Below are 24,595 nucleotides of genomic sequence, written 5' to 3' on the forward strand. Positions count from 1 at the left end.
AAAAAAAACTTTCATCCAGAGCACAAGTGAAAATAAGAGTTTACTTGCAAAACCTAATGAGCACAATAATTTTTTTATTTTGATTATTGTGTTGTTGTGCTTATTGGGAGCCAAAATCATAATCACGATTAAATTTCCATCAATTGCACAGACCTAGTGCCAGAGTTACAACCATATGGATATTTGTGGATATTGCAGTTATTTCCATAGACTCTTGTGATTATCACAGTAAAGTAGTTAAAAGTATTGTCCAAATAACATGCCATCACCGCTTATCGTTTCATGTCGCAAAGGTCCTTGGCAAGACACTGAACCTCGAGTTGCCCCGTGATGCGCATTAAAGTGTAATGGTATGATGTTTTATCTGATGAGCAGGTGGCACCTTGTACGGCACCTCGGACCACAGTGTAGAATGTGTGGAATGGTGAATGTACTCCTGTATAATGTAAAAGCGCTTAAGTTAGGTCGTTCAGACTGGAAAAGCGCTATATAATACAGCACTTTACATTTTTGTTGTCCTTCAGTTTGCCCCTTTTTTTGGGTGCGGCTCGAGGTGCGGCACCAAGCGTGCATTTGAAAATCTCGCTGCACGCAAATGGATAACATTTCGGCCAATCACAAAACACACAGGGTGAAGTATCCCAGCCTCATACGCTTATTACCTGCAGCTAACTGGTAGAATAACTGTCGTCATCTGTTCATGCTTGCCTCTGCCCCCGCCTATGTCAGATACTTGATGTGATTGGTGCAGCTCGCCTCTGGCCTCACCTATGTCAGATACATTGATGTGATTGGTGCAGCTCGCTCTGGCCCCGCCTATGTCAGTACTTGATGTGATTGGTGCAGCTCGCCTCTGGCCCGCCTATGTCAGATATAATAGGCTCGTTCGAGATGAGCCAGGTCTGCGCAGAATCGATCACCGGCGATCGGCGCCCGGTGCATGCCGGTTAGATTTGTGTCCGACTTGATCCCGACTTGGTCGACGTCATGCACACGTGGGCAACGGAAATCTCACGAGAGCAAGGCGGCCGCAGTTCTGAGACGCAGGCGGCGCAGTTGCTTTTCAACCGACTGCAAGAGCCAGGCGGACCCAGAGCATGCTGGGAAACACCGGCTTCTCAGCTGATTTAAAATTTGATTGGTTTACAACATGATGACGTTTTATATTAACTTTTTATTGTTTTGAATCGGAGCGATTTTAATTGCTATTGTCTGGTTTAAAGACTTATTCTGGACAGAACACATGTTGTGTGATTGATAGTTTTTTCAAATGGCGCGGTCCGTTTACCCTAGGTATTCCTTTTTTTCCATCGTTTCTGTCACTGAAAATCTTACTCAAGACACCAATTGAGTAAAATAGGTCAATGCATGACATTACGGGTGTTTCGGCAAGATTTTGGGGCGGCTGTGGCTCGGGGTAGAGCGGTTGCCTGCCAATCGAAAGGTTGGTTCGTCCCTGGCCCTGCAGTCGCACGTCGAAGTGTCCTTGGGGCAAGACACTGAACCCCATTGCCCCCGGTGCTGCGCATCAAGTGTTGAATGTGTGTGAGTGTTTATCTGATGAGCAGGTGGCACCTTGTACGGCAGCCTCGGCCACAGTGTGTGATGGTGAATGTATCCTGTTTGATGTAAAGCGTTTTGAGTATCGTTAAGACTGGAAAGCGCTATAAAATACAGTACATTTCCCTTTTTGTTGTCCTTCCGTTTTGCCCCTTTTTTGGGTTGCGGCCCGCCTATGTCGATGCATTAATGTGATTTGGTGCAGCTTGCCTCTGGCCCGCCTATGTCAATCACCGATGTGATTGGTGCGGGCTGGGCTACAAGGCATAGTTAATAGCAGCATTACTCGTGCCAAGTAACTCGCTGAGCGAAATTCCAAATTGTTTTTCTCGGAGAACTCTTGATTTCCAGGTTACCTTAGACCTGTAAGGGGATTCAATGGGTACAGTTATGGATTTTTTGATTATTTTGACTTCAGGTTCATCAGCTTATCTAAACTAAAAAGAAGATGACCTGAAAAATAAATGTAGGTTGGGTTATTTTCAGTTTTTTGGTTTTTTTAAGTAGGGTGTGCATTTCCACCTTTTTTGAGGTTTTATGTTGAAATTCAGTTACACTTTACTTGAAGGTATCTTCATAAGACATGCCACTGTCATGAATACAGTCATGACACATGAACTCTAACCATAACCAAAACTTGTCATGACAAAACTGAACACTTACTAAAAGAAGCGTTATGTCATTGACGTTCACGACTTGTTTATAATATTTATGATTGTCTCACGTCACTCTTTATGTAGATACCTTCAAGTAAAGTGTGACCTGAAATTCTTTACAATTTTGGTTTTAATAAAACATTTTCGAAACACAATCTACATTTCAAACATGTCATGCTCCAACGGCCACAGCACATTCCACATCAGACTTGAAGATGGAAAATGAACTTCTTAATCTGCCGTGTTTGTGAACATAAACAAACCTTGTAATCTTGAAAGCCTAGAAGAAAATTCTGAGCAGTGCATTGCCATTTAAACAAAGCATTTCTTATGGCAGCAGCAGTGTTTCTGATAATGGATATCATTGTGGCATCTGACACCGCATTAAATATTAGAATAAACTGCTGAAAAGTAATTGTATACATTGAATCTTTTGTTGCATAAAGATACTGAAAAGAAGAGCTTCCAGCTAACAGATGCCATATTACACAGTTTGGAGCCTTTTTGGACTTGATTTTATCCTTACCCCTCAGCTACCAGTAATAGTTAAAGAAGTGCAACAATATTTTTCTTCACTTCATCTTCACACAGTTCACCCACTAAGAAAAGTAAATACACCTGTAGGTAGGGCTGGGCGATATGGAGAAAATCAAATATCACAATATTTTTGAACAAATACCTTGATATCGACACAGCAACAATATTGTAGCGTTGACTATTTTGTCTGTTAATAATATTTATATATACCTATCTATATACTATTTGGTGCTTAATATTTACACAAATGAGATTTAAAAAAAATAATCATCAATAATATGGATATAATGACTAAGTGGGTAAAGGCAAATAATAGAACAGCCACACCAGTCTGGTAAGTTCAGAAAATGGCATCACTTTACTGTAATGCAGCCTTTAAAACCAGGAAAAGACAAAACTCATGCCATATTACGATATGACCGTATCCAAAATTTAAGACGAAATCTAGTCTTATATCACAATATCCATACAATATTGCCCAGCTCTACCAGTAGGTTTAATAAATGGAAAAGTGCACTGACATGAACAAATTGACTTCTTTTCAAATGCAGTTTGTACCTCCTGTTGCCACTGGGAGCCGCCAATGTTTCAGTTTCACTAATTCCAGTTCTTCATTGAGTTTTATGAGCAGGTAAAGCTACAGCAAGCATCATATTCTAACCCCAACCGGCCCGTCAGACTCCGCCTACCAAGAGCCTGGGTCTGTCCGAGGTTTCTGCCTAAAAGGAAGTTTTTCCTCACCACTGTCGCACTGTTGCTTGCTCTGGAGGAGACTACTAGAACTGTTGGGTCCTTGTAAATTCTGGAGTGTGGTCTAGCCCTACTCTATCTGTATAGTGTCTTGAGATAACTCTTGTTATGAATTGATACTATAAATAAAATTGAATTGAATTGTTCACCACATGGACTGATGATGGCAAACACTGATTTTCTGTGGGTAGCTAAGAGGATTTTCAGAAAATTGTGAGATGCTTTTTGTAAAGAACAAAACAAAAAAAACTTTACTTAACAATTTACTACGACTAAAAATATTGTTTGCAGCAGGTGACACAAGGTCATATGTAGTTGATAAAGTGGTCATAAGCAAAAACAGAGAATCCCTGACATTTGGTATGCGGGTTATGGATAATCTTTTTATATGTATGGGTTTGCACTCTTATTACGTTGAACTGCATCCCCCGCACAACAATTGGCCTTAGGATAAAAAAAGTTAGACGTGTAGTCTGTAGGCCTCTGACATTAAGTGAGTGGGCATCACTGCTAAATTATCAGGTCGTGTTTTGAACTCCACCTATGAACTGTAATGGAAGTGAGTAATACAACGAAAATAAATGAACATTTTCAGTATTGTAACAGAAGCAACTGAAAAGTACCGAACAGAATTCCTGCTTAAAGACCCGTGGTTACTATTACAATTGTAATAGTAAATAAAGAGTGTGTTGATTTCAAATATCTTGCTCAACACAGTTCTGTGTTTTCCTGCCACGCTGTCTTGTCTCTGGGTGTGGTACAGTCTGACTCAGTGTCTCTACTTCTGTAGCCATTCCCTTTTTTTAAATTAAATCTTAAATTAGGCCGGCTGTTAGATTGACGGCTTTGGCACTATGACAGATTTCTGTTGCAGTGCTGCACCATCTGCCTACTCCTCATATTCTCTTAAACCGTTATTTTAGATAATGCTGAAGATGTCGGACTATGACAGTTATATGCTGGATTGAAGCATTGATTTTTACGCTGATTTATTCCTGTAGGTATAAAGATTCACTTGATGTTTTATAAAAAGTCTTTAAAAACAGTGAAAAATATGGTATTAACAATTTTTCTGTAGCCTACAACAATGTCTTCAATTTGCTTTATTTGCCCGACCAACAGTCCAAAACCCAAAGATAGCAGCAGATCCTCTCATTTCACAAGATGAAACCTTAACATGCTTTTCATTTTTGCTTGAAAAAAATAACTATAACAGTTTATGGATTATCATAACAGTTGCAGATCAATTATCAATCAAAGTGGCAGTGACAGCCCTGGCTTACTGCCCTGAGCTGCTCCTTTCGGCTCGTTCACAATTATCTTGCAGCATGAACTAATGCGAGATTAGATTATCTTGTGTGGCAGCGGTGGTCCGTTTGTATTAGTTCACATTCATTGACAGGCATTCATTTCTCCTGCTTGGTCATATTTCTTTACCCTGTTTTATTAAATTTTTCATTACAATTCCAACTTCTAACAACCCCCTGTCCCCGTCCCCGTCCCTGTCCCAGCCCACAACAAAATGTAACCACTGTTGTTGTACTTTAACAGCTAAAACACAAAAAGCTAATTATATGACAGTATCACATGTACAGAACCCCCGGCAAAGCCCTGATATCACAATACAAAACAAACGATTGCCTCTGCTGTCACCCTTCAAGACATGCCCTCAGTCCTTTCCCTTCTGGGGGTGGGGGGATCCTGTCCCGCATTGCCCCCTCGTAGAAGCTCTTAAATGTCTCCTTTTTTTTTTTTTTTGGGTTTAACTGGTTTAAATGGTTTTCCATTTGTTTCTCTTAAACCCCAAATTTTGTTTGTAAAAATTATTAAAAACAGTGTATGTTTGTATGTTTTTGGTATTTTTATATAATACATAAATAATACATACATACATAATATTTTTATACAGGACATACGGCCCCGTTTTTTATCCAAACAAATGAGATGTGGTTTTTGTGTGTGTATATAAAATAATATTTATATTTATTTATAACATACAGTATTTTAGTGGGGTTGTTACACCTCCTGTCCCCTACAATTGTCACATATTCTTTAAAACCCGTGAGCCTTGGTTTTTGCCTTATAGTAAAAATCTTTTTTATTCTCATTTTGGTCACGTCCCCGAGAAATCAAACTCTTACCATGTCCCTCTTCTCCCAGTTGGCAGGGGGCGTTGTGATGGCGGTGGGTGTTTGGACCTTGGTTGAGAAGAGCGACTACATCAGCCTTCTCTCCTCCAAGACCTACGCAGCCTCCGCCTACATACTGGTCCTCGCTGGAGCCATCGTCATGGTAACAGGCGTGCTGGGCTGCTGTGCCACCTTCAAGGAGCAGAGGAGGCTACTGCGAGTGGTAAGAGATCACGTCAGGGCAGAGAGATGGGTGACGCTGCACACAACAGCACTTGTTTGTGAAAAGAAATCACTTGTTCTGTGCAACCCAAACCCAATTCAACCAAACAGTGGGACAGTAAGAATTTGTGATACATACATTCTTTTTCAGTGATTTTCTTTCTTGCCAACACCTTTCATTGGAGAACTTTATTCCATGACCAATTTTAGTTTTGCTAATGGATCTTCAAGACATGGCAAAAAAGAGAGAGCATGGTACGTTAGCTGGTTTGTCATCTCATCATGTGATCTGGAAATGAGAACTAATGCTAAAACTAATTTCATAAGATCAAAATAAAGATGTAACAATCACAGCCATGTTCACTATTATTGATCAAAAGTGAAGAACAATATTTAGTTTAGACTTGAGCTAAGATAACTTTATTGCCATAACAACAAATAATGTAACTTGCCTGTCCGCTCACCACCAGTCGTCAAAGTTTGTCCCTGCTGCTTACCATAGATTGCTACCTGCCCAGGTACAAAACATTCTGTATCACACAGGCTTCTTATTTGTTGCTTGTTATTGTGTTTGATATGAATCTCTATGGGCAGCCCCCCATCTAACATCTCTCCCTCAGTGCATGTATAGGTACTGAGCATGTGTGTGTAATTCAGGTAACAACAGAGAAAAAAAAGCCCCAAAAGACTTTGCAATTAACATCCATTGTAAAGGTAAATGACAGACTGATTCTGTGCACACACTGTCACTAAAACAGGTGAGATGGCACATTCCTCAGTAGGATGTACATCCATGTATTTGGATACTAACCTCTTTATTGGCATGTGGATGGATTTTGTTTTGCCACCCTAGAAAAAGCCCAAAAGTAAATGTGGGACACCATATATCTGCCAGAAGTAATAGGTTATTAGAAGGACGTTGTGGTGCCACACACACACACACACCACGGCCGAGGTGTTGGTCTTGACAGGGTTCAGTTTAGACAAAACAAAAACTTCATACATTAGAGCGGGCGTGCCCATAATTGATTTGGCACACTCTGTACACAGCAGAGGGATTTGCCATCAGAGACCTGCATGGCACTAAACACCCAGAAACACTGTACTATTTACTCATACACAAACTGTTCAGGCCCTCAATCCGCAAATTTCAACATAGTAAGTGTATGCATGCACACCACTGTGGGCGCAGCTCAAATGTTTCTGTCATATAAGCTTTGCAAGAACATCTGTGGCATTATCCACTTTTCAGCGGAGACGAGTCCACAAGATTTCGGCCCAGCCAGACATTTTTAAGGTAGACAAGGCAGATGTCAAAATACAGCCACGTATTTATATGTAGCATAAAAGCCAAGAATAGCATCTAGGACAAAGTTATGCCTTTAGTTACAGCCTTAATTTCTCACATGGAAATATGTTCCAATCACGCAAATGTTTGCCTCACATGTCAGTGCTCATTTCTTCACTTGTAATGACTGACTTTTTTTTTTTTTTTAATAATTTTTTTTTATTGAACATTGATAGTACAACGTATGTACATAGTAACAGCATTCACAAAAGGACCAATGCTCACAATATTATTTTGTATGAGTTATTAACCCCCCCCCCCCCCTCCAGAACATGTCGGACACCCATCCAGAAAGCAAAAAGGATAGCCATAGGAACAATGACAATAATGATAATAATAACAACGGTAACAATAGCGGTATTAATAGTAATAATACTAACAAAAAAAAACAACAGAATAAATAAAAAGGAACACAAATAAACATAGGCTCACCATTGCGGAAACTGTGTACTACACACTATAATTCTCATGGATGAATAACAACTATAAGTGCTAGACGGCTGCTAATTCGGCACAGTTTTAAGCTTACCCAAATATTTCAGCACTGGATCCCAGACAGAAAAGAATTTTGCCCCTGGACCCTCTGAAGTGTATTTTATTTTCTCTAACTGTATGAGCTGCATAAGGTCATTAAACCACAGAGATACATTAGGTGGATTTTTTGACTTCCAATGTAATAAATGACTGACATTTTTAACAAAAAAGTTTAAACGTTTAACAAAAATTAAAGCTGCAAGCAGCGTTGGATGGCCCCTCGCTCCTCTGCGCTCATCGAGGTTACTCGGCAGACGCCGCTGCCTCGACACGCATTTGCATCTGCAGCTGCCCATACATACCCCTGCACAAATTGTCAGTCAATGAAAAGGGCTCCACAGTTCGGGTTCCAATAACAAGACCTCCAGCTCTGTACCTCACACAAGATCTACCCTGTCAAAAAAGGGGGGTTGGCTAAAATCAAGGGGTCGGGCAAACCATTTCACCAATGAAAAAGGAACTTCTGCTGAGTTCGAATACCTCACACAAGACTACCCTTAAACGGTTCAATGGTATGAAAGGGGTGGCCTGAGTGAGTTGGTGTGGTTAAAGTATAGGCATAGGGAGAGAAAGAGAGAGAAATTCAATAGGGATGTGAAAATAAATTCAAAGTTGACTTCATAGCTTTAGACTGTTGTGCCCAAATTTATATATTAAAAGTTATATATATAAATATATAGTCCCCACTATGTCCAGTGGCCTCATTTATAATACTGTGCAGTGACTTTGCGTCAGAGGTGGCTTACAGGCCAAATATAGGATGTGAGTACGCACAGAAATATTTATATTTATAAAACCGGGCACACGCGCGTCATATGCCGGATTCCTTTCATAAATCACAATCCCCTCTAAATGTGGTGCATCTTTGGCGGCATCATGTCACGCCCATAATTGCCCTTGAATAGTCAGTGAAACGCCCCAAAGTAATATTCATCCATACCAACATCATGATCAGAGGGGAAAAAAGGACTTTCACTTAATGTGAAGTTGTAGTTCTTGTCAGAGAGGTGGAAAAGAGGAAATATGTTCGCAGGGCTCAGTGTGGGCATTACTAATGCCAAGAAAGCTGTAGCGTGACAACATGTATCTTGCTTTATTTTGTCTGTTTTTCACCGCAGATTGATCAAACAGGTGTTTGTGTTTGATATTAGTTCTAAGTATGGCTTTGTGAATTCTTCATATCATCAATGAGAGGCAATATTTAGATTTATTTTAAACAATGGCCTCAGTTTCACACGTTTCATCCATCTGCCGTCGGTGTCGTCTTTTCTCAGTTCACCCGTTTCTGTGCGTACGCCTGGGTCTGAGTGTCTGTAGAGGACCGCACATATTCCTGTCAAGTTTGCTTTTTTATAAATCTCAATTCTTGCGTAGAGAGTGACATATACGTCTTCTTTTGTGCGTAAGCAACGTTTATAAATGAGGCCCCCGATCATTTTGATTTATAACCCAGCTTTTGTGCGTAAATTAAGGATGCGTTCACCACATCGTGTCCTGTGTGCTGAGCAGTTTTGAAACACTCGGTGCATTCGGAAGAGTTAAGATTAAGTCGATGATTCACAGTGATGAACTAAACTTGTCAGCAAGGAGAGAGGTTCATCTAGATTGTTAAAGGGGGCAAACATAAGGACTGGGTGCTGGGGGAGAGAGGTAGAGTAATTGTTTTCCTCAGTGCCTGGTACCTCTTGAGAGTACATTAGAGCAGCCGTTGTCCTGTAGCCTAATGAAGCTCACACGTTAACCACACATGTGCTGATCTCCAGGATATCTGCAGTGGTAAGGCTTGGATAAACTGTGTAAAATGACAATCCTGGAGGCTTAATACTCTCTTAGCTGGAGCTATTCCTTTATTGAGCACATGTAGTTGTCGGAAGTATATTCACAACCCACAACCGCTATGCAAGACTATGGCAAGATCTCCCTCACTCTCTGTGCTGCCGTAAAACCCATAGTAATGAACAGGCACATAACACTGCCTTATATGACAAACTGCAATAGCCTTTAGATTAAAGGGAAGGCCACATTTGTAAGGCTGTTAGTGATGTTTGTACTATACAAAGTATGAGCGAGGTCAGTAAGATAAAGAGAAACAAGAAGAAATCTCTCCCACGGGAAGAGGGGTGTGGTGTGTGTGTCTGCAAACACACTGCTTCATTGTTTTGTGAGGGAAAAGCGACAGAACAGTGTAATGACTCAGGGAGAGGAGGGAGAAACATTTTTCCTTTACAAATGACAGAGCCAAATGGAAAGTGACCCTAACAGAGGCTGGATCCACCTGTGGAGAAACTGACTTCATGCAGTTTCATCAGCAATATTGCAGGCTCTCTTAAGTTCTCTCTCATTCTCTTTCTGTCTTCCTCACTGTATCTGTTTGTCTTTTCTGTCTTCATCTCCTGTTTGTCTTTCTTTTGTCTGTTTCTTTGTCCGCCCTCCTTCTCTGTGTCTCCCATTTAATAAAGATAATTTATCTGCAATAAAGTTAAAAATTGAATTAATTATAATTAAAGCTTTTTTTTCTTTTTTACGTAAAATAGGGCTCCAACTAACGATTGTTTTCTAAATTAACTGATTACAGTATTTTCCGGACTATAAGACACACTTTTTTCATAGTTTGGCTGGTCCTGCAACTTACAGTCATGTGCGACTTATATATCAAAATATATGTAATTTAACATGTTTTTAAATGTTAATTCATGCGGAAAACATTACCGTCTACAGCCGTGAGAGGGCGCTCTAGGCATGTGACAACTATATGCTGCTCCTAAAGACAACTGGGAAAGACTGAACACAAACAAAATGCTGCCAAAAAGAAAATCTTATTCTAAACTGCAGGTAGTAAAATATGCAACTGAAAACGGTAATCAAGCAGCAGAAAGAAAGTTTGGAGTGAGTCAGAAATCTGTGAGGGACTGGCGACAAGGTTACTCTGAAATGAAGAAAACAAAGGAAGCTAATCGCCGGCTAAAGAATGGAGCAAGATGGAGGAACGAGTTCACAGATGGAGGGGAGAGGCTTGTCAACGATGCAGTTACGTCTCCACGCTCTGGTCGTTGTTCTGTGTGCTATTGGACAGCTGAATAACTGTTAATGTGTTACGTTAACGTAGCGGACACCAGAGGTGGGTAGAGTAGCCAACAATTGTACTCAAATAAAAGTACTGTTACTTCAGAATAATATGACTCAAGTAAAAGTAAAAAGTAGTCATCCAAATAATTACTTGAGTAAGAGTTAAAAAATTGCTTGGTGAAAAAAAACTACTCAAGTACTGAGTAACTGTTGAGTAACGTCTGTTTTATTTTTTTAACACAAGCATTCAGTCAGACAGACAAAAATACAAAATAATCATCTTTAGGCAAATTATAGTTCATCCAATCAATAAAATAATAAATTAATTTTATTAATTACAAAATAGCTTAAATAAAGAGACTTATCACATCAAATTTGGATGTGTGGTGGTGGTGTGTGTGTGTGTGGTGTGGTTGTGTGTGTGGTTGTGTGTGTGTGTGGGTGTTGTGGTGTGTGATAATTATATATATATATATATATTATTATATATATATATTATATTTCCACTAGATAATTCCTCAAGTTAGATGTTGAGTTTTTGAATGTTGAAATGTTGGTTTGTTTTGGGAGACACAGAAGACATGTATGCTGTAATGTAGCTGCTGTTTGCACTTTTACGAAGGTACCCATGCTTTCACTATGAGGCCGGGGGTGTTCCTCCTCGTCTGTGTCTGCATTGCCGGCGGTTGATTCTGACATTTTTGTTTTGCTACAACTGTAAAGCTAACCTGTCCCGCTGCTGAGATCGAGTATGGTCGCGTGACGAGACTGTACAACTACGTTTGATTGGTGAAACACAGTCACGTGGTAGAGCCTTTAGCGGAGTCTCTCTCTCTCTCTGTCAAAAAAACCCATTAAAATGAGGTGTGTGATAAAAACAATGGTGCGTAGAATACCAAAGAAGTACAAAGAAAAGTAACCAGCTCATTGTAGCCTCATGTAGCAGAGTAAGAGTACAGCTTTTTCTTCTCAAATCTACTCAAGTAAAAGTGAAAAGCAAAGCAAAGGTTAAAGAGATCTCTGCGTCTGTCAGGCTGCGTAGCTCGCAGTCTGCCTGTTCTTTCATGACTTAGTTGTGATCATCGCTCATTTCTCAGGACAGAGAAAATTTGTGTGTATGTCCGTGCGTGCGTGTTAGAATATCCAAAATCTTTTATTTATGAATTTCAAATCATCCATAAAACTGCACCTGACATCTCTTGCCTGTCTTCTGAATTGCCTGTCTATTTTTTTTTTTTTAATATATAGATCTCTTAACTGGGCCGCTGGGTAGCTCACCTGGTAGAGCGGGCGCTCACATGCAGCCCTCTGCTGCATGTCATTCCCCTTCTCTCTCCCCTTTCAATTCTAAAATGTCCTATCCAAAAAAGGTCAAAAATGCCCAAAAATAAGTAAAAACAAAAATTACAAAATAAGTAAATAAAAAATCTACTACTACTACATTTGCTGGCTTTTTATAAATTGTGTGCAGCGTTCCTTACTTGTTTTGACATATTTGCAACCTGTTAAATCTCAAACCTACTGTAGTTGTGTTTTTCTACCTGTAGGCATATGCTGATATGAACAGTAGTATGCAGTATGTTCCAGGATCCTTTACATTAAATCTACAAGATGTAGCAACAATAGGGTGCGTATGTCTTCACCACCTGTTGAGATGATTTTCTGTTTTATACCATTGTGTATGAAAAAAACAAACAAGCAATTTGAAGATGTCATCTTGACTTTGACGTTAAAAAATTGTGACCGGCCGTCTTCAGAGTTTTCTGAACACTCCAAATGATTTATTGATTTTTCAAGACAATAATTGATGATGACGTTAAAATAAAACTTCACGCTTAGAAATTAAGGGCACCTCTGTTAACGTCAGAAGTAATGAATCCAATTTTATTAAACATAACAATAAGCTTCATAGAAATTTAGCGGAGCCACTAAGGAAGACAGTAAATGCACCGTATTAAAGCATCATCTAGGTGATTGAGGGTGATAAGTTTTGACTTAGCTCGGCAGGGGACTGTTTGATCGATCACACTGGTTGTTAGCTTTGCTGCCATGTCGGGGAAATGAAATTCAGCTTTTACACTTTGTGTAAAGAAAACACACACTTCGCTGCCAGCCAGACACCAAGCTGAAGACAGTGTGGAGATCACCAGCTGCTGGACGCAGGTTAATAGAGTCTGCATCAAGTTAAAGCTCCAATTGGTTAGCTGCATGTAGCCAGAGAGTTCAGCATACAGCCCAAAGGTTAATCCAAATTTAAATCGCGACTACCATTTTCTGCTCCAAATAATCACAAAAACTGAAATCGAGAAAAAAAAACCATTAGATTTTGCAAATTTAATTTTGTCTAGTGTTCTGAATGTAGGAAAAAGGTTTAAACAGGAAAAGTATGAAGGGAAATTTCACAGCTCAAGGAGTTTTCACTGTTGGTTTGTTAAACTGTTTTCAATAAACTACATCTTTAATTGTGTTGAATAATTGTAATTTTAATTTTGACCAAAATAATTGTGATTATGATTTTTTTTATAATAGACCAACCCTACCTTCAGTGTGACTGTAATTGTAAAGGCAGCAATACAATTCTAAAGAAGTCTGAAGTAGAAACACCATTCACAACAGAACTGCATACTGTATCCACGCTGCAGTATAATGTTGGTGCTTTATGTACACTAAAGGCCAAAGAAGCTGTTCAATATTTTCCAACAACCTCAGCAAGATAAGCCAGAGGGATGTTAGACATTTTCTAGTTTAGTCTGGAAGTCTGAAGTCAGTGCAAGGCTTCTTGTACATATGGACCTGCTGAGAGTCCTTTTTGCAGTAATTACACTGTGCCTTTTGAGTCGCCTGGGAGAAGAATCGCAGCTCAGACGTAAAATGAGAGTAAATGGGAGTGTGCCTGAAATCATAAGGAGTCCTCTGGAGGCACTGCAGTCTATAATTTAGCCGCCTCTGTCTCTACAGCCAACAGCAGGTTCCCTGTTACACCCTGAACACATCACTCTCCATGTGGGATCAGCCTGAGAAGCATGCTTCTGTGTGTGAAAGAAAAAGCATAGTGCAAAGATTACAAGTATAGTACAGTCAGACAAACTGACCTTCCACTAACTTAGTTGTCCTTGTTTTCAGACTTAACCCCAAAGATTTGTCTGTTCAGATGTTTGAATGACATAAGTTACTTTGAAGAGTACTTCCATCACTGAGGAAAAAAAATCTTAAACAATAAGTGTGTTGAAGTTGAGACTGATTTAAAATCAATTCACTACAAAAGCTGTTTATTCGACACACTTTCACGCTCCAAAACTCAAGTGAAGATAATTACCTCTTCTGAATGAGTCCATCATGTTCCTCCGTATCCTCCTTGGCTGCTAGCAACTGGGTGGAGGAGGGGTGGGACGGTGCCCTTTACATCAGTTTAAATATATATACTAAATGTACAAAGCTCACACTAGCTGGCCGTTCCATTCAGTTCTGATGCCCGTGGGTAACGTTGCTGTCTTCAGTCTCTGTTCTGTGCTGAATATCTGTATTAATTCACTACTAACCACCTGCTTAGATACATTTGTTCAGGATTCATACCTACAACTACCATTTCCTGCCTTAAAGATATTGTTTTAATGCCGTGGATATCATTTTTTGGAGGGAGAAAAGTAAACATCTAATTCACGTATTAGCTGGTAGTTGTTTGAAGTTACCTAAAGACAATTTTGTCCAGGCTACTTCAAATATTGTTATTAAAGAGTTGTGATGAAGACGTTTCCTGAGGCAGATCATTTAACAGTAAAAAACTATTATCAAATATGACCGTAACAGTAAATTAAAGAAAGGTACACATTAAATGAAAAACCTTACTAGAAAATGTATCATATTATTATAAATAACTATAGATTAAAACAAAAATGTTTATATGGAAATATATGTATCAGCAACTTCCCCATATCAAATGTAATCAAATCATGGAAGAATTCACAGTATCTTGGCATTAAGGATCCAATAAAAATTGTGGTTGGATCAAATCCTCACACACCTTATAAACTCAATTGTTAAATCTGACTTTCTTATGTTTTCATTATGCATGTCTGTCTCCATGCTTCTTAAACCATCAACATAACATCAACACGCATCTGTCTGCACAAGTCAGTTCAGCATTCAGGCTCAGAGCCACTCACAGGTCTAATCAGCCGAAGCTGTCAAATCAAAGGCCAAGTGCACTTTACTGGCCTGATTTTCTCTCTCTAATAGCAGCAGGCCAGAGGAATTTGGGTCAAGGGTTTTTGATCTGATAACATCTCTTGTTGTCTTTGATTCTGCGGAAAACGTCTGCAGACCTTCTCTCAGATTGGCTCCGCTGCGTGTCGGCTCTGTGGTCCGCCGTCCAATAGCCACCAGGTCCGTTTGTTTGTGGAACGGCTGCGGCCATGACTGACAGCTGAAGTCATGAGGACCCACGAGATCTCGCAAATTCACGTATGATCGCATAACAGGATGAAGTTTCTATGAGCAGAACCACTAAACCTCTGACCTGTTGACTTCAGGCCTGTCTCCACCCATTATGACGTTTTTATGGTGTAGTGCAGGGAAATATGATCCGCCGTGAGCACTGTGTATTTTATTTTTGAAAAATTAACCGGATGTTTTATTTTGTTTCTGTGCTCGACTTCCTGTCCCGCACAATCTGCCGTGTGCTAAATTGCTGCGGAGCTCTCCAACTGTCACTACCAAAAGTAAGGTGAGTGCAGTTGTGAGTTGCACATGCGTCACTTTGCATCAAGTAGCCTACAAGATGTTAACAAAAGACTTGTGTAATGTCAATACAATAAAGATGGACCTACTTAACGAATTTGGTTCAATGCTGGCTACAAGTTAGCATCAAACACAACAAAGGCTGTCAGTTGAATGGCGTTTCGAGCTAACGTTAGCAATCACCGCCGTTCCACAGTTGGTGGAAATCAGGGGTGAGATGTTAGCCTGACGTTGTCATATTCAGATTCTAGTCAGAATATGAGTCTGATACTGCTTTATTGGGCTTTGATTATGGGGTGTGTTTCAACCACAAATGTCTCTGCACTTAATTGGACAGACCTACAACCAATCAGAGGAATGTGACGCATAGTTGTCAACAGAACTCAACTGCTAGCTACCACTGATGTTAGCTGTTAGCCCAAAGCCCTGGCAGTTTGGAAAACTAATGATGATACATCAACGTTACAGGCTTTACAGCATTCATACATCCCTCGGATGTATTATAAGACAACACCATGGATGTAGTGAACACATGGTGAATTACATCCAGTAGCAACATCCAATATTACAGCTAAAGGACCTCAGGAGAACCGTCATATGAACATGCCTAGTTTAATAACTTAAAGCATGACCTATTAAACACGGACAAGTGTTTGGGCTGGTAAGTTGTTGTACCCCCAAAAAATTATCCTCTGAAATATAGAAGTTTCTGTCGCCATGCAAAGTCTATTGGAAAAGTCTTTCTGGGCCAGTGGGGTGCAGTTCCACCATTGTCCGCTAAGCCCACGGTTGCTTTAAGACATGGCGCCGTTCCTGAGTGCTTGATCTCAATTCTCCAGCGGCTGCCATCTTTCATGGGATGTTTCCCTGTAATAAACTATCCACATATTTTAGCAGCTTCCACTGCAAGGCTCTTGCTTTTATCGGACACAGTCATAATCAAATAGGACTCTGCCGCTTTCTTCCAACTTTTGGTACCGCCATGATGCCATGGACTGTTGTTTGTTGTGTCCAATTTTACATGGAATGACGGAATTTCTGGGTTCCCAGTCATAATCTATAGGAAATGTCACGGTCGGAAAGATAACATTATTGGCTCCATGAACGACATTGCCAAAGACAAAACCTAAGGACATAACTCGATAATTTTAACCAAACCAAACATAGATTTTTTTGGCACCTATAGCACATTGCACATCACCACAAGCCTGTAAACATAGCGGCCTCAATGAAGAAAAGGGAGAACAGTGCAGTGCTTCTTTTTTTTTATTTTTATTGAAGTCATTTAAAAATTAAATCATGAACAGGGTGAATTGAGATTTTATAACAATTAATTAACCTCTCCTGCAGCGCTGCATGCGTGACTTTCCACATCAAACTTTAAAGCTACCTGTCACTCCATCGCATAACCATCCACTAATTGTTTTACTTCTCCTCTGTTGTTCCCTGTGTCCTCAGTACTTTGTCCTGCTGCTGTGTATCTTCCTGTTGGAGATCCTGGCTGGCATCCTGGCTTATATCTACTACCAGCAGGTAATCCCTCTCAAGCCAAAAAAAAGAAGTATTTTTTGTATTTAAATGTATTTTACAATGCACCCTGGGATTTGTACTGTACGTTTGGTAGTACGTGTGGACTTGAGGTTTTTTAACAATAATATGGGTTCCCCCAGCCTGCCTATGGTCCCCCAGTGGCTAGAAATGGTGATAGGTGTAAACCGAGCCCTGGGGATCCTGCTCTGCCTTTGAGAAAATGAAAGCTCAGATGGGCTGATCTGGAATCTTGCAGGTAGCCTCCCCTTTCTCTGCTTTGCCCACCCAGAGAATTTGGCCCACCCATGAGAGAGAGACATCATGGCTTTCAAACAAGCAAAGTGGCAGTTGGTCAAGGCCACACCCCCACCGTCCACCTTGCCCCCCCCTTTCTCCTCCTTAAAAGCTACAGACACAGAAATTGAATTGTGGATTTCAAAAGGGAATCTGTTTTTTTCTTTCTTTTGATATTCTTATTTTTGATCAATTATCCATGTATTGTCACCCTAGTTAAAAAATGTAAACCACTCAAATCTGATGTCGGAGTGTAGCAGATATGATGTACTAAACAAAATCCATAGAGCAGGCTTGACACATGCGTTGGGCCTCTTGATCTGAGCGCGTTGTCAAAAGAGTTAATAATTTTCCACGACAAAACTAGCATGATAAATCAGATTGCTGGGAAGAAATATCAGAAAGCCATCACAAAAAAAACAACTAATAGCAGACTGAGCATATTACTCGTGGTACATTTAGTCCAAATGGAAGGAAAAATGCCTCCAGTAGTACACATAACAAGGCTGAATGCTCTGTGTCAGAATCATTTGGAAGCATTTTGTCATGATTTTGGATTAGACTACACTGAAACAGAGTTGTTCCCTCCAAAAACAAAGAGCAATAGAGCAAAAATACTGCCAAGCACTACAGAATAAGAAGTAGTTACAGAATTCACACAGTTTTACTTACAAATGATTCTTGTCTTCTCTCATGTGCTGTGTGTAAAAACCTGCTGTGTAGAGTTACCCCCGTTTTCCACCGTGCACGTCTCGACTAAGTTTCAAAACGGCGCAACTCAAAAGAGTGTGTGAAGCGGCACTCTGCTCCGCTAACCCACCAGGTCTACTTTCACACGAGCCGGCTTTCGGTCAACCAGGCAGGCATACTATAGTTTGCTTGTTTTTGGTCATAGTCTGGTTAAAAAAGTCTTCTTCTTTCTCTAAATTAACAAAAAGGATAGTTATGGTGTACTGAAGACACATTAAGATGCTCTGAACGGTGTGAATTCTATATTCTTACCAGTGGAGCAGAAAATAAATCCTTTTACATACTACTTACTCTTACATTTTCTTATGTTTAAAATGTAAAAGATGTCAAAAACCAGCCCAAAAAAAAGATATTGCAGCTGTAGAACTTGTCGCCTTCATCTGACACCATTGTTGAAACAGCAGATGCTGTTAAGTTCCTTACCTGTAGAGGGTGCACATTTCCATGGCAACATCTGCAGGTCTAAACTGCTGCTGCTGTTACTTTTCCCGAGCCAGTCCAGGTTGGGCTGATACTGGTTTTAGTTTCACAACCATCGCCTGAATCGATGCTTGAACTCACATTTGCTTGGATTTGTATGTGGTTAATGGCACATGATGCTGTTCACTCACACCCCGGCTGATTTTACTTGTTGAGCCATTTTGAATGTTGAAGTTGTGTTTTTACTTCCCTGCCGCCACAGTGTTTCTTAAACCGTGAGCTCCATCCCTCCTGTTTCCTCGTCCTCTCCTTTCCTCTTTGTCTTTACCTCCCATCTCTCATCTCTTTCCGCCCCACCCTTCCTCTCTTCATCATTCATTCCCTTGATATCTCCTTCACGCTTTGATTTACAGTGGTTTCCCAGCTGGCTTGTTGCCATAGAAACTGAGCCCCCCAGACCTTGCACTCATCCAGTAAGCGTTTTCTGCCGCTGGTCTAAAGAACAAAAAAAAAAACACTGTTCCGCTGCCTTCACCCCGGCTTTATCCTTATCTGCTCCTCCATTGTTAGAACCTACAGTCCATGACACGTATGGTCAGGAGAGCGTTTAAACGCTGTGTGCTATGAATCTCATCAGGAGCAGAGTCAACAGTTCCAACTACTTTCAATTTCTTGGTCTTTCATGCTCTGTGCTGGCCTGAGATTTTAGTGTTGCTGTATGTATTGGGCTGCCAGTGAATATATGTGTGTCTGTGTCTGAACAGTTGAATGAGGAGCTGAAGCAGAACCTGAGGGAGACCATGACCCAGAAGTATCAACAGAGCAGCCATGAGCACATCACCAGGGCTGTGGACAAGCTGCAGCAGGAGGTAAGTGTCTGCATGCTAACCAGGACGGATAGATGGATGGATACATCTACCAGTTATACAAGCCAGAGGTTAATTTAACCGTATTTTTAACACAAACTCGGAAGCGACAACAGGTGTTTATAGTAAGAGTGCAGTTTTACTTTGACCCCAAAATACATTGGAAAACTGGATGTGTTCAGTTATTTGCGTCCACACTGTCACGTTATAAGTGAACCTGAGCTTCTAAGCAGAAGTCACATGGACTCACATGTGATTGGACAGTGCTTTGGTACCCTTTCATCCCATCAGATTAGAGATTTTGGTGATGGGGGCGAGTCAAAACAAATCTGATTCTAGTCCCTCTGTCTTCAGCTAAGCCGGGTGGACTTGCCTGCAGCCTGTGCTGGAATTTAGCCTCTCTTTTGCTTATACTAGTTAGGCCTGGCAAACCCGGTTCCTTTTAAGGATTTGGGTTAGTCCGAGTCACTCACTAAACGGAATCGGGTTGTGCAAGTCGCTTGAATCACTTGAGTCAGTATTGCTAAGAATAAGAAAACTCTGTCCTACTGCGCACACCCACTCGCCACCTCATGCAGCTGCTCACAGGAGAGCCATTTAGTCACGGAAAAGAAAGCCAGACTGTTTATTTACTGTCTTAACTTAGTGTAGCCTAAGCAACAAATAGGACTTAAATGTAGACATAGAAACAGGAACGGAGAAATGCCTGTAGTGAATATATCATCATTATTATTATTATTTTTTCTAATTCAACTGAACATAATACATTTATACACCAAAACCTACATCGACCATCAACCTGCATCGACAGCTCACGAGTCATCACGAGTCATCGAGGGAGTTCTCTAGTGAACTCCATGGTCTGTGAACTTCCGGCTCTGAGTCTACGGGTGGGACTGTCTCTCTGCTCACTCAGTCACCTGAGTTGACTTGTGGAGTTGTTGTTGTCTACAAAATTGTAAGTTATAAAGCTTTTTGCAACTAAGATGGCTAGGAATAGTAGTAGATAATGTTGCAAGAGGTTTGTATGTGCTGTTATCATTTTAGATTGAACTATACTAGGACTCAACTGATCCAAGTTATTATTATATACCAAAAGACTCGCGAGTAGTGAGTCAACTTAAAGACTCGGGTTAAAGATCCAAGTGAACCACGACTCAAACAGGTTTAACCTTTGTGTTTTCTTCCCGTCGACCATGCCTTGTTGTCCTCCTGGGTCAAAATGTACCCGGCCTGTTTTGCCAGTTTATAAAGCATTAAGTATAAATTATCACCCAATTCTGTTTCATCTTCTTAGCCAACTTATTTCCAACCTATTAGCACTAGTTTTGCACTTATTTTGTTTTAACAAAGAAAACTGATATTGAAAAGAGCAAGAGACTGGTGTTATCAGAAAAAAGAGTGACTATTGGAGCTTCTTTGGACACACACCAAATCCCAACTAGTTATCTATCCTCCGGACCGCTGCAGTCTCTTTTTCTTTCTCTATCTTGTTTGTCGGGTGGTGCGCGTGCCCTCTCGTGGTGTGAAGCGAGCGTCCGCACCACTCTCCGACATGCACTCCAACAACCACGGCTGATAGACGGCCTTTTGTACACTTTTGTTTTTTGAAGCGTGACGGCTACCGTAGCTGTAATACATACTTTGAACTGCGTAGCGAGAGAGAGTTAATTGCAATTTACGATCTCAATGCTAGATGGGAGAAATTCTCACATAATGTACCTGTAATGTATTGTCAAAAAACTTTTTTTATATAAATTAGACCTAATTTCTAAGATAAAAAAGCTTATATTTTGAATTATTTTGACTAGCAGTTGAGATCATAACATACTGTATGTTGACGGTCATCAGTTCTTTTGGATTAATGGCTGGTATATGACAATTATTAGCCAGGATATGCAGGTCAAAATCAATTGATGCAACAGTGTTCACAAACAACGGAGAGCTAACAAAAAGGACAAAACTTATTTACGGAAAATTGTCTTGTCCCCATTTAGGAAAATGCACATGTGCAATGCAAATGTGTTCCAACAACAAGTTTACAAAGCTGTAGTTTGAAAAAGAGAGAGATGTGGAGGAGGGAAAGCACAGTAGTGTGATGTAATGCAGGTCTCAACTGTGTGTGCGCGTGTGTGTGTGTTTGGGTGCATTTCTATGTGATGGAAAGCTCAATAATATGATCCATTACATGAGGTAGTTCTCAGCTGCTGTTTGTATGAATGTGTGTGTTGGTGGGGGGATGGGTGTGTGGTGTGTGTGTGTGTGTGTGTGTGTGTTTGTGTGTTCATCTGCTGTAAAGCACAATAGTGCCCCATTGTACCAAAATTGCAAATGCTATAAAATGTAATAAAACACTCAAAGTTCAATGAAAGTAGTTTTAATAATGTTGCTTGCGTAGAACATCATTGGGAACCACCCATGTTATTTTTGGTTAATTTGTTTGAAAGAAACACATCTTTCTATTAAAGAAACTTTGAAAATGGGTCAGATTTGACCCAAAGACAACACAAAGGTAAATACCAGTTGGCGGCACATGAAGGAACGGAGAAATCTGAGCAACAGTCGAGACTTCGCTGTGTTCCTTTTTTCTGCTCCGTGTTTCTGAGTATGAGATGCCACCGGGGATCAGAGGTCAACATTTATTCTTTGTTCTTTCTCTTCAACTTTTCCCTAAACAAAGTTTGGACTTCTCACAGATTCACTTACTCACTTTCTTGCCGAGAGCTTGCTGTAGCTTCTTATTTACCATACAAATTAGTTATTAGTTAGTTATACTAATTACAAAAGTAGTATTGATATCCTCATATAACTATTGGTAAGAAAACAAAGAAGCCCAAAATCTCAGACCAGTCCTTCAGCAAATTACCCAAACTTTTTCTCGTCTTCCTTTTAAAGTGCAGTATTACCAAATGTCATCCGTAGACATACAGCAACACAACTTCTAATGTTTAATATTTCACTTTTATGCTTATTTGCTACCATCAAAAATTCCCCCCTCCAAAGATGTGTCTTTCTCTTTTTCCCGTCAGTTCAAGTGCTGTGGCAGCAACAGTTCCTCCGACTGGGAGGCGAGCGTCTGGATCCGCTCCATCTACGCAAAAGGCAGGAAGGTGCCTGACAGCTGCTGCAAGACGCCCACCGAGCTCTGCGGCCTCAGGGACCACCCATCCAACATCTACAAGGTGGAGGTGAGAGGATGAAGGGTGCTGGGGCTGTCGACGGTGTTGCCTTTTTTTTTAGCGCGGGTGGCTTGATCAGTAGTTGTGTCATGTCTCCGTATGTCAGCACCGAGACTGTGTAGTGTAAGAGTAGCAGAGGAAGAGGATCACTCGTATCCCAAATGTGTTCATAATGTGGGTTTGCAGTGAGACTCCAGCAGCACTCCAACAGCAACTGATGCAACATGAAGACACTCTTTGTTTTGTTTTTTTATTTAGGGTGGCTGCATCACCAAACTGGAGAAATTCATCCTGGACCATCTGAAGATCATCGGAGCGGTGGGTGTTGGGATCGCCTGTGTACAGGTGAGCATAGAACTCTGCCCTTTCAACCGTTGAAATAAATGTACAGCCGTGGAGTTTTCGCTAAATGTTTTCCTTCCCCGCCATCCAATCCCCAGGTCATAGGGATGGTGTTTACATGCTGCCTATATCGCAGTCTAAAGGCAGAGCCGTATTAGGAGAAGCAGCAGAAGAAGAAGAAGAAGAACAGTGTGTGGATGAGGGAGGTAACTTCATCACCGCATGCCATACCCAAATAGCCCATAGGTTCTTTTTCTTTGCTTTGCAAATTTGGCAAGCGATCACATTTCACATCTGAGGATCTCATTTTGGTAAACAAAGGGTGGAAAAACACCCCAAGGTTTCTTGAAGTAATTAGGCTCTCAAATTGCAGTCTGAGCTCCATCTTGAAGATCACAGTGCTGCGAGAAAAAGCCTCAGAGAGAAACCGATGGGAATTTTAACACCGGTTGTGGAAATCAGTGTGGGACTCACTCCCTGGGACTAAAGCATTGTAGTTTTCTCCTACCCCGATTCCCTCAATGTACGTTTGTTTGTGGACCAGGTGCTGCAGCCCGGAGGGCTGTAAAGATCTGTGGAGGGAAACTGGCACTTTGCAGAAAATGTTCCTCCTGGTCACAGCAGCTTTCCTTTCCGAGCAGCGAGGTTTAACAAGCCGAACTCCTTCAACTGCAAAAGCATTTTGTTACCACGTTAACTAGCCAGTCATGCATTTTAAATATTCAGTCGATTGTGGCCTTTTAAACTTTAGAACTATTTACTTTTTATACTTTGTAATGGATTACTCTCTGTAACACTTGAGGTGCTTTCTTACGAGCTATTATTTTTGCCTAATCTGTCTTCATAGTACATGTCGGTGTTTGATCATTTCTTTACTCAAATCATCACGCGTGTGACATTCATGAATCCCGATATGCCTTCCATGTGGTGTAATACCATTTATTTCTGTATGAGCCTCTGTTATCTTGTTCCAAATGCATGCATACAGCAGTCCCACTGATATTGATCATAAGAGTGCCTCATGTTTGCTTCTTTTTTATATAAGGGATTAATCCACTGATGCCAAAACTGTCAAGCATAACTTTGTGTAAGGATCTACTGTATCTCTTCCAGCCTTATTCACGTTTCTACTGATGTCTCTCTTTTTAGATTGTTCTCATAAATGAAGATTTTGTTTAGTTTTCTATAGACCATGAATATATTATTGTATTTAACACATTGGTAGGAAATGATAGTCACTCACTGTTGGCAATGATCTTTTCCTTTGTGCCTCAAAAACGACACTAAATGGATCTGCTGTATTTCTGTCTTGATAATCCAGGAATTATTCTAGTTTGAATAAACATTGATCACTAATAACACTTCTTCTGTTATGTTTTGATTTCTGTTATGTTTGAAGTCAGGCGTCTCTTTGCAACATAAACGGTGTAACAAGCAGCATCTCTATTTTTATTTTATTGATTCAGTGTGACAGATTATGATGAAAAGACCAGCTGACAAATACACCAAATATTTGATGAACTTTACTGCACAAATGCTGAGCAATGTCCTTCACCTCACAGTTATCAGGTCAGGTCATCCCAAAAAAACTGCCAAAAACAAATTACTGTGTAAAGACTAATCCTTGTGCCTTTAACCAGTGGCCCTTACACAATTGGCACCAGCTTACATGTAC

The 24,595-nt window shown here is 40.5% G+C and overlaps 1 protein-coding gene across 1 annotated transcript in view; it reads left to right on the plus strand.

The window, feature by feature from the left end:
• Positions 1-24,281, plus strand: part of LOC116690549 (CD151 antigen) — a 30,398-nt gene extending 6,117 nt beyond the window's left edge. Inside the window, exons 3-8 of the mRNA XM_032517640.1 lie at positions 5,664-5,855; positions 16,998-17,072; positions 19,298-19,402; positions 22,429-22,587; positions 22,837-22,923; positions 23,019-24,281. Of these exons, the coding sequence (XP_032373531.1) occupies positions 5,664-5,855; positions 16,998-17,072; positions 19,298-19,402; positions 22,429-22,587; positions 22,837-22,923; positions 23,019-23,078 (678 nt within the window). The 3' untranslated portion in view covers positions 23,079-24,281. The remainder of the gene's footprint in view (positions 1-5,663; positions 5,856-16,997; positions 17,073-19,297; positions 19,403-22,428; positions 22,588-22,836; positions 22,924-23,018) is intronic.
• Positions 24,282-24,595: the final 314 nt, after the last annotated feature.

Source organism: Etheostoma spectabile, chromosome 1 (assembly GCF_008692095.1).
Source record: "Etheostoma spectabile isolate EspeVRDwgs_2016 chromosome 1, UIUC_Espe_1.0, whole genome shotgun sequence".
Lineage (NCBI taxonomy): Eukaryota > Metazoa > Chordata > Actinopteri > Perciformes > Percidae > Etheostoma > Etheostoma spectabile.